General features: G+C 60.5%; 1 protein-coding gene across 1 annotated transcript in view; it reads left to right on the forward strand.

Annotated features, from left to right (window-relative positions):
- Window positions 1-4,796: 4,796 nt before the first annotated feature.
- B3GNTL1 (UDP-GlcNAc:betaGal beta-1,3-N-acetylglucosaminyltransferase like 1) overlaps window positions 4,797-13,815 on the forward strand; it is a 97,116-nt gene continuing 88,097 nt past the window's right edge. The window contains exon 1 of the mRNA XM_029928655.1: window positions 4,797-5,412. Coding sequence (XP_029784515.1) covers window positions 5,302-5,412 — 111 coding nt within the window. The 5' untranslated portion in view covers window positions 4,797-5,301. The remainder of the gene's footprint in view (window positions 5,413-13,815) is intronic.

The raw sequence follows: 13,815 nt of genomic DNA on the forward strand, positions 1-13,815 counted from the left end.
GGGGAGTGCGTGGGGATTCTCTGTCTGCTCAGGTTTTCTCTGCTAGTTAAAAGCAAGAGCTCGGGGAGTCATGCGCCCCTGGCAGTGTTCTTAGGAAGGGCCTGGCCTTGCTACTCGCAGACCTCTGGCTCTGTGACAGGCCCTCCCTTCTGGGGACACAGGTCCGTCCGGATTCCTGAGGGTCTCTGAAGCAGGAATTTCCAGATTTCCCTCCTCCTGACAAGCTGACAGTCGCCCAGCTGTGGGGTGGGGTCATAGCAGCAGAACTGGTTCCTGGTGCTTCGCTCAGCTCCTGGAGAGGTTGGTGCTTCAGCGATGCTCAGTTTCCTGGGCACCTCTGTGCCTGGCAGAGTGGGGCTGCTGACCCCTCCTGACCCTGCAATGAAATGTCCTCATAACGGGGTCCCTGGTGCCCATGGCATATGTTTGGGCCTGGGGACGGCAGAGTGAGGGGGGTCATGGCTGTCTGAGGCTGCCCAGCGTCCGCCTGCCCCACCTCACCCACTAGGGCCTGGTCAGGAATAAAGATGCCCCGTGGGGTCCATTATGTCCAGAGGGGTCCTTGCGGCGAGGCACGGGGGCTCGCCCTGGCAGTAAGGGCGTCTTGGAGCACGCTCCCCCTGGATGGCTGGAGGTCCTTCCCAGCGAGCCTTTCTTCAGTGAAACCCAGCGAGGGCCACAGTGACACCCAGAGTGGGGAAGGGCTGGGCCCCATGGCGTGTGTGCCTGGCCTGGGAGCTCTTGTGGCTTTGGCCGCAGGTGCGCACATGCCATCTCGTCTATGGCGGACTCATCACCTCAGGGTGGAGACTGGCACGAGGTGGGGTCTGAGGGGCCGGACGTCCTCTCCTGGCCTGCGAGTGTGGGGGTTCATGCAAGTCCTGTGGGGACAGGTGGACTGGACGTGGACACGGCCCCTCCCTGGTCCGGTGCACACAGGCCGTGGGGGTGGGTCTGTCCTTGAGTCTCCGTTCCCTGCAAAGTGACATCGGCCTCATGACATCGTCACACAAAGCCTCATGTCAGGTGGACAGCATACGCCTGGCTCTCAGTGGAGTTCCGGCCCTCCTGTGGGCACCCCTGCCTCCCACCCAGCCAGCTCCCCGGTGCGACGTCTCTGTAGCCAGTCTTATTTTCTGTCCAGTCTTGAGGTTTTAAAGTGTGTATTGATATCCCTTCTGTTATTCAAAATGGCCAGTCACCTGCATCTGCTCTCTGAGTCGACCGCCTCCCCTAGAAACCGGACGCTTACAGAAGAGCGTTAGCAGGCTTTCCCAAGACACGCAGGAAAACTTCTCCTTCGGCATCTGAAGAACACCTCAGACCGTTTGCGGATGGTGCTGTCCGCCTTGCCCTTGGTCATCTCTGTGAAAACTCCCAGACCCCCCGCTGCGCAGGAGGTTCAAGCATTGACGCAGCGCCTTCCTCCCTCCCCCCCCCCCCCCCCCCCCCCCGGGCTCCTGACTCATTGCTGCCACTCTGCTTCCCTCTGAGGTCATGTGTGCTGACCTTCTCATAGGGACATAATTACGATAATTGTAGCCAAACGCTTGTGATTTATGTTTAGCAACTGCAGCAGGCGACATATAATTAGACATTAAACGAGACCGGCCAGCCTCAAGCCCGTAGCCCTCACCTAAACGCCTCCCTAACCTAATTTGCTGGCACGGTTTGCCGTCTGTGCTGGGGATGGTAGGAGGGAGCACACGGGCAGCCGGCTGGATTGGGAGCCGAGGGACTCCAAACGCTGGCTGTGGGCTTCGAGTCCAGGCCCACTGGCCAGCACGTGACTGGCTGGTGCCACCCAGAGTTGGCGTGGGGCTCCGCAGTGAGCCCTGGCTGCGGTGACATGATCACCCCTGCACCCTGCCTCACTGTTGTTGACAACAGCCACTTTGGGCCATCAGGCCTTGACAGCACCTCACTCTGCCTGCCCTGAGCAGACCCCGGGCCCGAGCGTGGTGACTCCTGCAGAAACACCCGTGCACCTCGAGTCCCTCCACAGCACTCCTGACCTCCCCGGGGTGGACTTAGGAGGGACACACCGCAGTAGAAGGTGAATTTGTACGAGACGTGGGCATGACGGCTTGGCATCCCGGTGGATCCTAGTGTGGCCGGTCACGTGTGCACGCAGGCTGGAACTCTGGCGACCACGTGCTGAGCTGGGCCTGGGCTGAGCCTCTGTCTTTAACGAGTTACATACCCAAGGGCTACCATTAGAGCTGGTCTGGAAAAAGGTATAGAGAGGGAACAGCCAACCAGAGGGGTTGGAATTGAGGAGGAAGGACATGCCCCAGCTGGCAGGAGCCCCCCGGGCCCCGGACAAGCCCAGTCCACTCCAGCCTGTCGTGCGGGGACCTGGGCAGTAACACTGGTCCAGTGGCTCCTGGCTCTGCCCTGAGGGAGTGTGGGGTTCAGGCTTCCCCCCAAGCCTGCCTGCTCTACTCTGGCCTGACCCACATCTTCTGAGCCACATGGGGATCTTCCCAGCGTGTGGAGGACACCCCACCTCTTTTCCCCAGGGTGCCAGAGCCCTACCCTCCTGGGTGAGCCGGATCTCCGGTGAGAAAGACAGAGCAACCCTGGGCTCCTGGGCCGGGTTCAAACCTGACAGGTAATCACAGCACCAGGCACACAAGGCTCGTGCACCACCTGCTTGGTGAGTGTTGCTGTGACAGCTTAACACCCCCCCACCCCCGCTGGTAAGGCTCATGCGTAACCTCTTCTGGGAAGCCTTCCAGGCTCCATCCCACACTTCTGTCAGGCAGCTTTAGGCCGAGCTGCACAGGACTCCCGGCATGTGTGTTTCTACGGCCCCGCAGCTCCATCCAGGAGCGTCCTAAGCAGGGCTGGGACTGCCCCTGTACTCACAGGCTCCAGGTGGTGACAACCAGAGGGCAGAGTCCTGGCAGCCAAGGGCAGAGGCCTCACCCAGAGACCCAGCTTCTGTACAAAAATGCCAACTTCAGCCTCCATATCCTCACCCTGCACGAAGCTTGGCTCTTGTAGTAAATGGTCCCATGTGCTCCTAGTAGGTCCTCCCATAGGATCCCTCTAGATTCTCCCCATGCCTCCCAGGTGGTCCTCCCCATGTCCTCCAGGAGATGCTCCCCATGCCTCCCAGAAAGTGCTCCCCATGCCTCCCAGAAGGTGCTCCCTATGCCTCCCAGTGAGTGCTCCCCATGCCTCCCAGTAGATGCTCCCTGTGTCCTCCAATAAGTGCTCCTCATGCCCTGTAGTAGGTTCTCATGATGCCCTGCAGTGGGTGCTCCCCATGCCCTCCACATGACCCTCCACATGGGCTGCTCCCAACTCAACCACCTGCTTGAGCCAGCCTCTGAGGAAAGGACGAGCCTGCCTTCAGGGTGGGGAGTGTCTGACACAGAATCACCACTTTATGTCCCAAATGTGCATCTGAAAAGTCTGAGGCACCTGAGTGTCCTGGTGCAGCACCCACACTGCAGGCTCTGATTCAGCAGCTGTTGGTGTTGGCACATCTCCGTGTGTTTTGTGTCCACACATTTGTACATTTTCCACGGGACCGTTTGAAGGTTGCAGAGGTCATGACCCTTTGCCCCGATATCCTTGAGGATCGCCCGCTGCCAGGACAGGTGCCATGAGTCGCACTCTCCTGGGGCTTCGTAAGGAGACAAGATTCCTAAGCACACCGAGGTGCAAGTTTGCATTTTCTCTGTTGTCCCCAGAGCATGCAGTGTAAGGAACACAGTTGGGTCTGGGTAACACGGGAGCCTCAGCCTTTTGGGGGCTCACTGGTGTTGCCAGAGACCACCGTCTCGGGCAAGTGGCCCGGAGGGTGCCAAGCCATGCCATGTGTCAGAACTCCCAGTCAGTATCCGCGGTGCTGCGGGAGCGGGGCATCCTGTCCAGCCCCTGTGTGCTCCGCCCACACACACCATGGCCTGTCAGCGTCAGGGAGCCCAGGGACCTGGGCATCTGGAGCAGAAGTAGAGGTGAGGAGCTCCAGGCTTTCAAGCAAATGAGGTGTGAAACCCGCTTCCTACCCCAATAAAAGGAGAAGGTGGTCCCGCTGAGGCTCGGGGTCTGGGTGACGCCACCCTCGGGCCCCTCAGGTGTTGGGCAATGCCTCAGCCCTGGAGGAAGCTGCACGCTCCAGGGACGGGGATAGGAGGTGGCGTGCACCCACCACAGTGGAGGCACTGCCCAGGAGCTGCCCGACTGGACGAGGTCTGCCCTCACGGCCCTGGCCAGGAGCCCTGGGAACAGGCCCTCTCTGGGTCAGCTCTGAGCCTTGCTGCAGGGACACAGCCCAGACGCGCAGGCAGAGACTGCGGTAGGGGCTTGTGAGGGGGGCCTGGCTCCCGCCCATTCGGTCAGCTTCCATCCCACCGCCCAGCTCTGGAAAGAGGCCACAGCATGCCGCCCCCTGAAGGAGGGCCTGAGCGTGGGTCTTCAGCCCTCTGCGGCAGGGTCCCGCTTAAATGGACAGCCCCACCCAGAACCAGGAGGAGCAGGCAAAGCCAGCCTTGGAGGACAGGCAGTGGTCAGCTCACTGAGTCTGCAGTTGGACATGGTGGTAGGAAATCCAAGGGGGCCTCACCTTTCTTGGGTCTGAGGTTCAGGCTGGACAGGGAAGGGCACCCAGAGCCCCATGCGGGATGGATGTGGAGTCGGAGCCCTGGGGGCCTGGGGGGGTCCAGGGGTGTGATCACATGTACCTGGGCAAACCTCAGAGACAGTGGTAAGAGGAGTCAGGCAGGGGTGGGGGGCCGGGGGCGGTGTCAGGTGCCGGACCGTGCAAGGTGAATGTGGGGGAGGGTCAGATCATGGGGGTGGCTTCGAAACATTTGCACCTAAAGTCACCAAACGCCATAGGCAAGGTCAACCAGACGGTGACTTGACTTCATTACAGCCTCATTCTTCTGGCCTGATTTGTGTACCCCTTACGTAAGCTAGGAAGCACGTGAGAACCTCCAGCACATGGGCTCTGGGGGCATGGCCAGGGCGATCAGTTTGCCCCACGAAATGAGGTGCGGGGTTGGGAAGAGTCCTGTGCCCCTCACACGCAGTTAGGGTTGAGGTTAAGGTTGCACCCCACGGAACACCCCAGTCCCTGCGTTGCCCACGGACCATAAGGACCATACGGCCCCTCTGAGGCAGCCGCCCTGCATGTCAATGTTCAGGACCGTGCCACCCTCTCCCTGCAATTGGACCTGTGACCAAGGTCTCAGCAGGCCCCGAAGACAGGGTTCAGCGTGTGCCCCATGAGGAAGTGGGCTGCATTCCAAAAGAGCTATCTGAGTTTTCTCATCTATACACAGGATGTGTGGGGATGGACAGAGCGGAAGGAAGATAACGTTGGATCAGGCCAAAGTCAAAACAGTCGACCTGGGCTCACCAAGCAGAGGCTCTGTGTCACCACCGCAGCCCGGGGTTAGTACTGACAGCCTGGCTGGCTGAAACGTGGACCCGAAGGTGGCCACGGCGAGTGGGCTAGAAATGCCTGAGCTGCCCTGGTCCAGTGTAGAGAGAGGGACCCGAAGGGTTAGGGACGCTGGAGTGACTCAGTCATGTAAGACCCGTTCCCCTACACGGAAAGCGTCCAGAAGACGCGGCTTCCGCCCAGTCTGTGAGGAGTAAGTGTGTGAGGCGACCCTCGCGCTCCTGAAGAACTCTGTGGTCCCCCCCCATGCAGGCCAGGGCCTCCGGAGGGGCCCACCCAGCTCAAGGAACCAGAACGTGATGGAGCGTTTGGATCCTGGCGTGGCCGGGGCCAATGGGGCACTCGCCTGCTCCAGGCAAGGTGGGTGTGGCCCCTGGGGGACAGCGGAGAGGAAGCTGCAGTCACCGTAGTGACAGAGCCCCATGGTGCTGGCTCGTTGACCATGGCCTTGCTAGATGCGAAACCTGTGGGAAGCCCCACAAACTCACGCTTGATCTACGTAAGCAGAGAAGTTCTAGGTGAAGTGAGGGAAAGTCTGGCCTTAATCATAAAAAAACAGAGTCCTAGCTGTTCCATCAGTCCCAGATCTAAGCCACTTACAGACACAGAGCCCCTTGAAGTGGGAGAGAGGGCCCCTTGAGGAAGGGCCTGGTGCGCCCACCACGGAACTGGTAACCTTGCTCCCCGCCTTCTCCAAAGCCACCTGTGGCCTTTCATCCGGGTGACTGTGCACTGGGAAAAGGGAATACTCGGAGCTTTCAGGGACTACCGGTCACAGGTCTCGAACAGACGCTGACTCCAAGGGACCCAAACCACCACCGTGGTCCAGCCGGAGTTGGGGCTCCCGGAGGGCAGGTGGTCCATGGAGTTTTAGCCCATGTCTGTCTCAGAGGTTCTGGTGTGGCCCTGGATGCACCCCATGTTTCCTTCCTCAGTTCCAGAACGCTTGATTAGAATCAGCGCACCCAGGATACCTGGGTGGCTCAGTCGGTTAAATGTCAGACTCTTAGTTTCGGCTCAGGTCATACTCCCGAGGCCTCGTGGGTTTGAGCACCACGTCAGGCTATGGCTGGCAGCACAGAGACTGCTCGGGTCTCCCTCTCCGCCCTTCTTTGCACCGTCTCTGCCTCTCTCCAAGTAAATAAGTAAATAACTTAAAAAAGGAAAAAAGAGTCAACACACCCAGCAGCTGGCTGGGACCCCACACTGGTTCCCAGACCCGCGGAGCGAGGCCCATGTGGGTGGAAAGGCCGCGGGGAGCCTCGGGAATCACCCCTCCGTGGGGGAGAGCAAGCCCAGGGCAGAGCCGCACTCCCGGAGGCTTGTGAGATTAGTGCCACCACTGAGGACGTGGAAGGCGCAGGTTCCCTGACTTGGCCTGGGCAGGTGGGCCCAGGAGGGTGACCGGGGGCCAACCAGGTGGTGGCAGCCGCTGCCCTGGCTGCACTTTGGTAGCTTGAGCCAATTAACACAGAATACAGAATACAGCTGCTGACCTGGGACACACCTGTCTCTCCACCCCTGCCCGCAAGGCCCTGAGGCAGCCTGCCCTCGGCTGCACGGCCACGGTGCACCTTCACGGTCCGGCCTCGGGGTCACGGCAGCTCGCCGGCCCTGCAGCATGAGGTGTTTCCCGGGGACCTTGCTGGCTGTTCCGTTCCATGAGCTCTCACGCTTGTCCGTGGTACTGGTCACGTTACTAGCAGCACTCTAGACCTATTGGTAGGATGTCCGCATGACAGAGGCAGGAACTAAGTCCACCAGTAATTCAGGGGCCTCCTTCCTCGGTGCCATTTCTAGGGGCCCAGAGGGTGGGGCACATGGAAATATCTCTTCCGAGGTAAAGGGGTAGCTGGCACCTCCTACAACCGAAAAGGAGGTGCAACACCAGTGGGTCTCTGGCCTTCGGAGGCGACATATTCCTCCTCTGAGTGCGTTACTGCAGCCAATTTACTGAAGAACTAAAAAGCTGCTGGTTCTGAGAAGACCCTGGGGCGGGTCCAGGCCGCTGTGGGAGCTGCCCTGTCACCTGGGCCTGTGAGCCAGCAGATCCAACAGCGCCTGAAGCATCAGGGACGGACGGGGACGCGGCGTCCCGTTCCGTGCCTGTTAGTGGAGGAAGGCCGTCCTTGTTTCAGTCTACCTGGGGCCCGCCTGGAAACGGACGAAATCACAGTACGGACCCCACGGGGGCTGTGGGTGGCCCGGGTGGAGCACGCACAGCCTCAGGGTGGGCGCGATTCCCGTTTCCGCCTGTGATTCAGGAGCACAGACAGTTCCCTCCCTCCGGCCCCCTCGCCTGTCCAGTCCTGGACTCCTCAGCCTAGAGCGGCAGTGGCTGTCGCCGGAACTGCTGGCGTCCGTTCTGCCGGAGCCTGGAAGGAGCCGGAGTCCTGCTGCTTGTGCCTGTGGGCGTGCTGCCTTCCACCAAGCCCTTGCCCCGGAGCAGCCCCCTGTGTGCCAGCTTTGTGTCATTGAGGAAGTCACATGGAAAAGCCTAGAGAGCTCACGAAAATGCTGTCAGTCATATTCCTTAACCAACGGAGTAGAAGAACTTAACTAGGAAAAAAGTCTATTGTGCCCGAGGAACTGAGAGGAAACAGTGTTTTCCCCTCACCCTGGCCTCCCCACAACGGTCCGCCTCCCGTCTTTCCGTGGCGCTGCAGGTGCGCGTGTGCGCGCAGGAGCACTATCTACGTGCGTGCGTGTGTGTGTGGGGGTGATTGTGTGAGTGGCTGTATGTGCGCATGTGCACACGCGTGCGCATGTCATGTGCATGTGTACACGTGTGTGTTGTGCGCACATGTGCGTGAACCTGTGTGCGTGCGTGTGCATGTATGTGCCCACACGTGTACATGCAGGCGCATGTATTTATGTGCATGTGTCTGCGTGGGTGATTGTGTGAGTGGTGTGTGTGCACGCGCGTGTGCGCATGTATACATGTATGTGTACGGGTGTGTGCGTGTGTACGCATGCATGTTGTGCATGTGTGTGCATGTACCTGTGTGTGCATGTGTGTGTGTGCGTGCACCTGTGTGCGTATGTGCATATATGTGCAGGAGCATCTATTTATGTGCATTCGTGTGTGTGGATGATTGTGTGAGTGGTAGGTGTGTACGTGTGTGCACACGTGTGTGCATGTGTACATGTCTTGTGCATGTGTACACTTGTGTGTTGTGTGCACATGTGTGGGTGTGCGTGTACATGTCATGTGTGTGTACACGTGTATATTGTGCATGTGTGTGCATACACCCGTGTGTGCACGCACGCATGTGCATGTATGCACCCACATGTGTATGCACAGGAGCATGTATTTACGTGCATGTGTGTGCATGGATGATCATGTCAGTGGTGCGTGTGTGCGTGTGTACATGGCTTGTGCGTGTGCACATGTGTACGTGTGTGTGTGTGTGTGTAGTTCTGTGTGGCACTCGACAGGTTAAGGAGGGGCGTCCTCAGGGTCCCCCGGTTCCCGCAGCGGGAAGTCTGCCGGGAGTCCCCATGGGCCTCCAGGCTGGCACGGGTGCCTGTGAGGCGGGATCTGGATCTCAAACCCAGTTTTTTAAAAAAACAAATCCTAGGGTTGGGGGGCCAGTGGGGAAACGTTGTCACCCTGGGGGACGCAGCAGGGCCGCGGCGCCAGTGCGGGGTGTCGGGGGGCGGAGGAGAAAGGGGTTGAAGCTGTTGGTGACAACAGGAAGCCCTTTTGTGGGCATCTCTGAGTTCCGTCTGTTCTCACTCCTTTCAAGCCCAGCTGAGGGCGGGCGGAGCGGCTGCCATCTCCCTGGGTGACCGGCTCTGAATATTCATGGTCCCTGTCCTGGCACCCGTCCTTCCTGACCCTCTCTGGGGTCCCCAGGCCCCCAGAGCCCTGCGGCCACAGGCGGGGTGCAGGCAGGGACGTGAGAGGGCCTTTGGGGCACAGGACCTCCGGGGCCGTCCCCAGCCCCCACCACCTCTTCCCTGCAAAGATCCCGTCTCGGCCCAGCCTCCCCCGTGAGGGAGGCCATCCCGCCACCCTCGGGTGCTGGTCGGGGAGGTGCCTGCCCTGCCCAGGCTCTTGGAGTCAGAGGCGTCTTTCTCACCCGTGGGCCTCCAAATCTGCACAACATCTACACATAGTAGACGTCCAACAGGACTTTGAACTCCAGCAGACGGCTACAGGGAAGGCCCCCCTGGGTGACGAGGGGGAGGGCACCCAGCACAGCATTCCCGTGGCCACTGGGTGCCTGCTCCTCATGGCCAGCGTGGGGCCATGTCCCGCCCATCACCCAGCCCCGTGTTCCGTGCAGCCTCCTAGGAGTGTGAATGCACCTTGCAGCCCTGCTTGAGGGCCACCTCCAGCCCTGGTCACCTCCTTCCCCAACTCAGACAAGAGGGGGGAAGCCGCTGTGCCGCGTGGTGACCAGCAAGCAGGGCCGGGAGGTGTGGGGAGAGGCCGGCCTCCGTCTGGCCCCAGCTCACGGTCAGTGCCCCAGGGCGCAAGCTGGCACTCACACCGGCTCTACAGGAGGGAAAGGCAGCACAGCCACCACATACTGTTTCCAGAACTTCCAAGGAAGGGTCTTCTGTGGTTCTCTGCGTAGCTCCTACTTGCGAGGGCCTGCCGTGGAGGGTTTGGTGGGCAGGCCCGCCCACTCCCAGCTCCACCGTGGGAACATGCCCCGTGCCCAGCCCGTGTCCGGGGCTGATGATGGTGACCCCTGCTCTCCACGGCCCCTGTGAAAGGACTGGTCCCCTCGGGCACACGCCCCGTGGAAGGAGAAGGTTTGGAGGCACTTGCCTTTCTTTAGTTACACCCATGTATTTCCTGTACTTCCAAAAATGTCCAAGCAGGAAGTACGAAACCTCAAAGAGCAGAAATAACTGTCCCCCAGATGGCCCCAGGGAGGCCACAGGTCACCGTCTGCCTCGCCCACACTCCTAGGTCTTGAGTCTGTTTCTTGTAATTCTAAATCGGAGCCGAGCTGGCTGACCTAACCCCGCCCATTCCCTAAAGGACCAAAGTTCTGCTGGTCAACAGCTTTCCCTGTGCCTGTTCCACCGAGAAGAGGCTCGGAAGGCGAAGCAAATACGTGCATCGCGAACTGTGCGCGACAAAGGGGCCAGGTGGGGGTCCGTGTGGCCAGCAGGTGGCGAGGGGCCAGGGCGGGCGGCGCCGTGTCCCCAGGGTGAAAACAGCCACCCCGCAGAGCGGAGGATCTCGAGGGGGTCCCGGGTCGGGAATCAGACGCTTGCAACCCCGACCCGGGTACGTGGCACCCTGCCACTTTTTGTAACATCTCTCCAGCACATAATCTGGTGGGGACAGCAGGTGACCGCGCCGGAGCTCGATGTCACCCCGCACCCCCCCCACCCCCGTTAGGCTTCAGGAGCCACCCCCCGGAGAAGCCGGTTTCAGCCACAGCTGCAGGGCCCCTGACCTGGCCGCCCAGCGCGCATCAGGCGCTCCGGCCGCCGAAGGGCCCCAGAGGGACGGCAGCAAGCCAGTAACCCCACCAGTCCACGGCTGACGTTCTCATTACGAAAGAGCGCATCTCGAGACACGTTATAGATAACAGAGGCCATCTCGCAACCACAGGAAGGAGCACTCGGGGGGCGGGGTTGCTGAGACTGTGGCCCCTCAGCTGTGAGGACCGCATCCGTCCCTGGTGGTGCGCTTGGCGAGGCAAGGCACCCGCAGCGCTGGCCCCGCGGAGGTGGTGACAGCCCCGTCAGGAGTCTGGGCCTTATGACTGCCCACACTCGCCCGAGGCTGCCGGCGCCCAAACCTCCCAGGTGAGCGAGCAGGAGAGGCCGGGCCCTCCGCACCCTGGGGGGTCAGAGCATCCTCACCCCCTCCTGCCGGGGGCCTGGGCAGGCATAATCCTGTCCACCCTGCCCCCTCTCCGAGGGGTTCCCTGGCTCCCTCTGGGGAGTCTCACCTCCCCCCAAGCCCTGGCCACCAGTTCTTGCCGGGGCTCAGTGACCAACTATCCCAGTTTTCCAAGCCAGACGGGCTTTCAGGACTCAAGACCATCGGGGCTAAAACTGGGACCCTGGATGCACCACAGCGAACAGGTTAAGGCAGGCTCCCCCGAGGCTGGAGGGAAAAGGCCGCTGCCCTTGGGTGGCCATGCTGGCAGGAAGCTCTTCCAACCTGACCACCATCAGGCCTCCGGAGCGGGGCGGAGCCCCCTCTACCCACGGGGCTGGCGCCAGCAGACACGGGGCCCCATTCCCTGATAACATCAGTGGGGCCGTGGGCACCGGCCACCAGCTGACACCGTGTTTTTAAGCCAGTTCAAACGAGGTCAGCCAGGAGTCCTGGCTCTCCAAATTCATCTATGGGCGAAGCCACAGAGTAATGTCAACACCAAACCTGACCACATGAGAATGTCCCCTTGAGCTCCCAGACACTGAACCTGCTCCGTCTAGCTGACTCCCCGCCCCGATGGCCACCACAGGGCCTCACAGGGACCCTGGCAGAGCTGAGCTACAGCCTGGCAGTTTTCTCTGCTCTCCTGTGATCTCCCAGCCCCAAACCCACGTGGGCTGCAGACATTATTATTTCCATTTTGGAGGTGAGGACATGAAGGTGAAGGGAGCCTGTGATGAGCAGGCTGGGGCCTGGGGCCGACCCAGAGCCCCTCACCACAGTGCCTCTGGGCACTGCCTGGCTCTCTGTGTGGGCCTGGAGCTGTCGCTGCTGCTGCCCTGTGGCCACTGTACCGGTGCCCCGAGGTCAGGGAACGTCTCTCTGAGGCCAGGCCCCTCCAGGCCGTTCCAGGGAGCAGGTACAAGGGAGGACCGGGAGGCAGCAGCCAGGGCCAGCGGCCACCAGCACTTCCCTCCAGGGTCACAAGGCCTGGGAGCCAAGAGTGAGGCCTCGTGGGCGAACTCTTCACGGGCTCCGGCCCCGGATTTGGGCCTGCACGGCTCCTGCAGCGGGGGCTCTGCCGACTGCGGGGACTCACCAGCCAAGTCCAGGGGCCAGCACCCAGAAACCGGAAAGGCAGGGAGCCGCCGCAGGAGGTTTATTATCAGTGCCTCTAACTTCATTACTAGACCAGGACTGACACCCTCCCAGCCCATCTGCTACGACGGGAGGGCACGGAGGACCTAGAGAACGGAGAACACACATCTTGGGGCCGGGGCCGGGGCTCCTCCCACAGCCGGGGACACGCAGGCTGCTGGTTATCATTTCTTCTTCTTCAGTATCATTAGTTCACAAAGCAATGACGAGCTGTGGAAAAAATGCCTGGCTTGTTCTCAGAAAACAGGTTGTAAAAGACTCTTGTATTTCAGTGTTTGCTTTATTTTTTTTTATTTTTTTAATGTTTTATTTGTTTTTGAGAGAGAGACAGCGTGAGCAGAGGAGGATCAGAGAGAGAGGGAGACACAGAATCAGAAGCAGGCTCCAGGCTCCGAGCTGTCAGCACAGAGCCCGACGCGGGGCTTAAACCCACGAACCGGGAGATCATGACCTGAGCCCAAGTCAGACGCTCAACCGACTGAGCCACCCAGGCGTCCCTCAGTGTTTGCTTTAAAAAAATTAAACTTGTCCCTATTTGCTTAAAGCTCTATTTTAAAAGAACATTAAAACTTTAAAATTGTGCCTAAGTGCAGCCAAGCTCTCTTCCAGAGAGCTGGCTGAGGAGCTCTGCCCAGGAAGAGTGAGCCAGAGCTTGGTACAGGCACCGGTGACAGTGCCACAGGAGGCCACAGGCTCCCGGGGACCCTCTGAGGAGCAAAAGGCAAAGTGCGGCTTCGGTATTATTGCATTTGTTCGCCCAGGGAACAGTGAGGCCTCCCTCACCCGCCAGCAAGGCCCCCAGGAGGTCCCCACGAGGTCCCCAGCGAGGTCCCCACGAGGCCCCCAGCGAGGCCCCCACGAGGCCCCCAGGAGGTCCCCACGAGGCCCCCACGAGGGGACGGCATGAGCTCAGGGTAACCGTGTGGTCCAGTTCTGAGAGAAGCCAGGATCCGTATACTTCGTGGAATTGCCTGATGTCCAAACTGCTCGGCAGCCCCCAGCCCACGAAGGACAGGCTGGACATGGGCGGGGAGGGCGAGGGCTTCAGAGCACGGCCCGCCCAAGGGCCATCAAACTGGACAGGGTAATTCTGAGAGGATCTGAATTATTACCTGGCTCTACCGTCCACATTCATCAAAATAACCAGATAATCCAAACCAGCGGTCTGTTTCGGAGATTTCGAAACACACCATGTGAATCTGAGGTAAAAGACGTTTTGAGAACACCGCGGCGTTGCGGGGATGTTAGGCCCCTAACCGGACCCCCCTGCAGAGGCACAGCTGGCACGTGAGCCCCGCGGCGGGCGGAACTCTCGGGTCTGGCTGCGGCCACGGGCTCGGGCTGGGTCGGCGGCCCGGAGCCCGCCCCGGAGCCCCAC

The sequence above is a fragment of the Suricata suricatta genome, chromosome 17, assembly GCF_006229205.1.
Source record: "Suricata suricatta isolate VVHF042 chromosome 17, meerkat_22Aug2017_6uvM2_HiC, whole genome shotgun sequence".
Classification (NCBI taxonomy): domain Eukaryota; kingdom Metazoa; phylum Chordata; class Mammalia; order Carnivora; family Herpestidae; genus Suricata; species Suricata suricatta.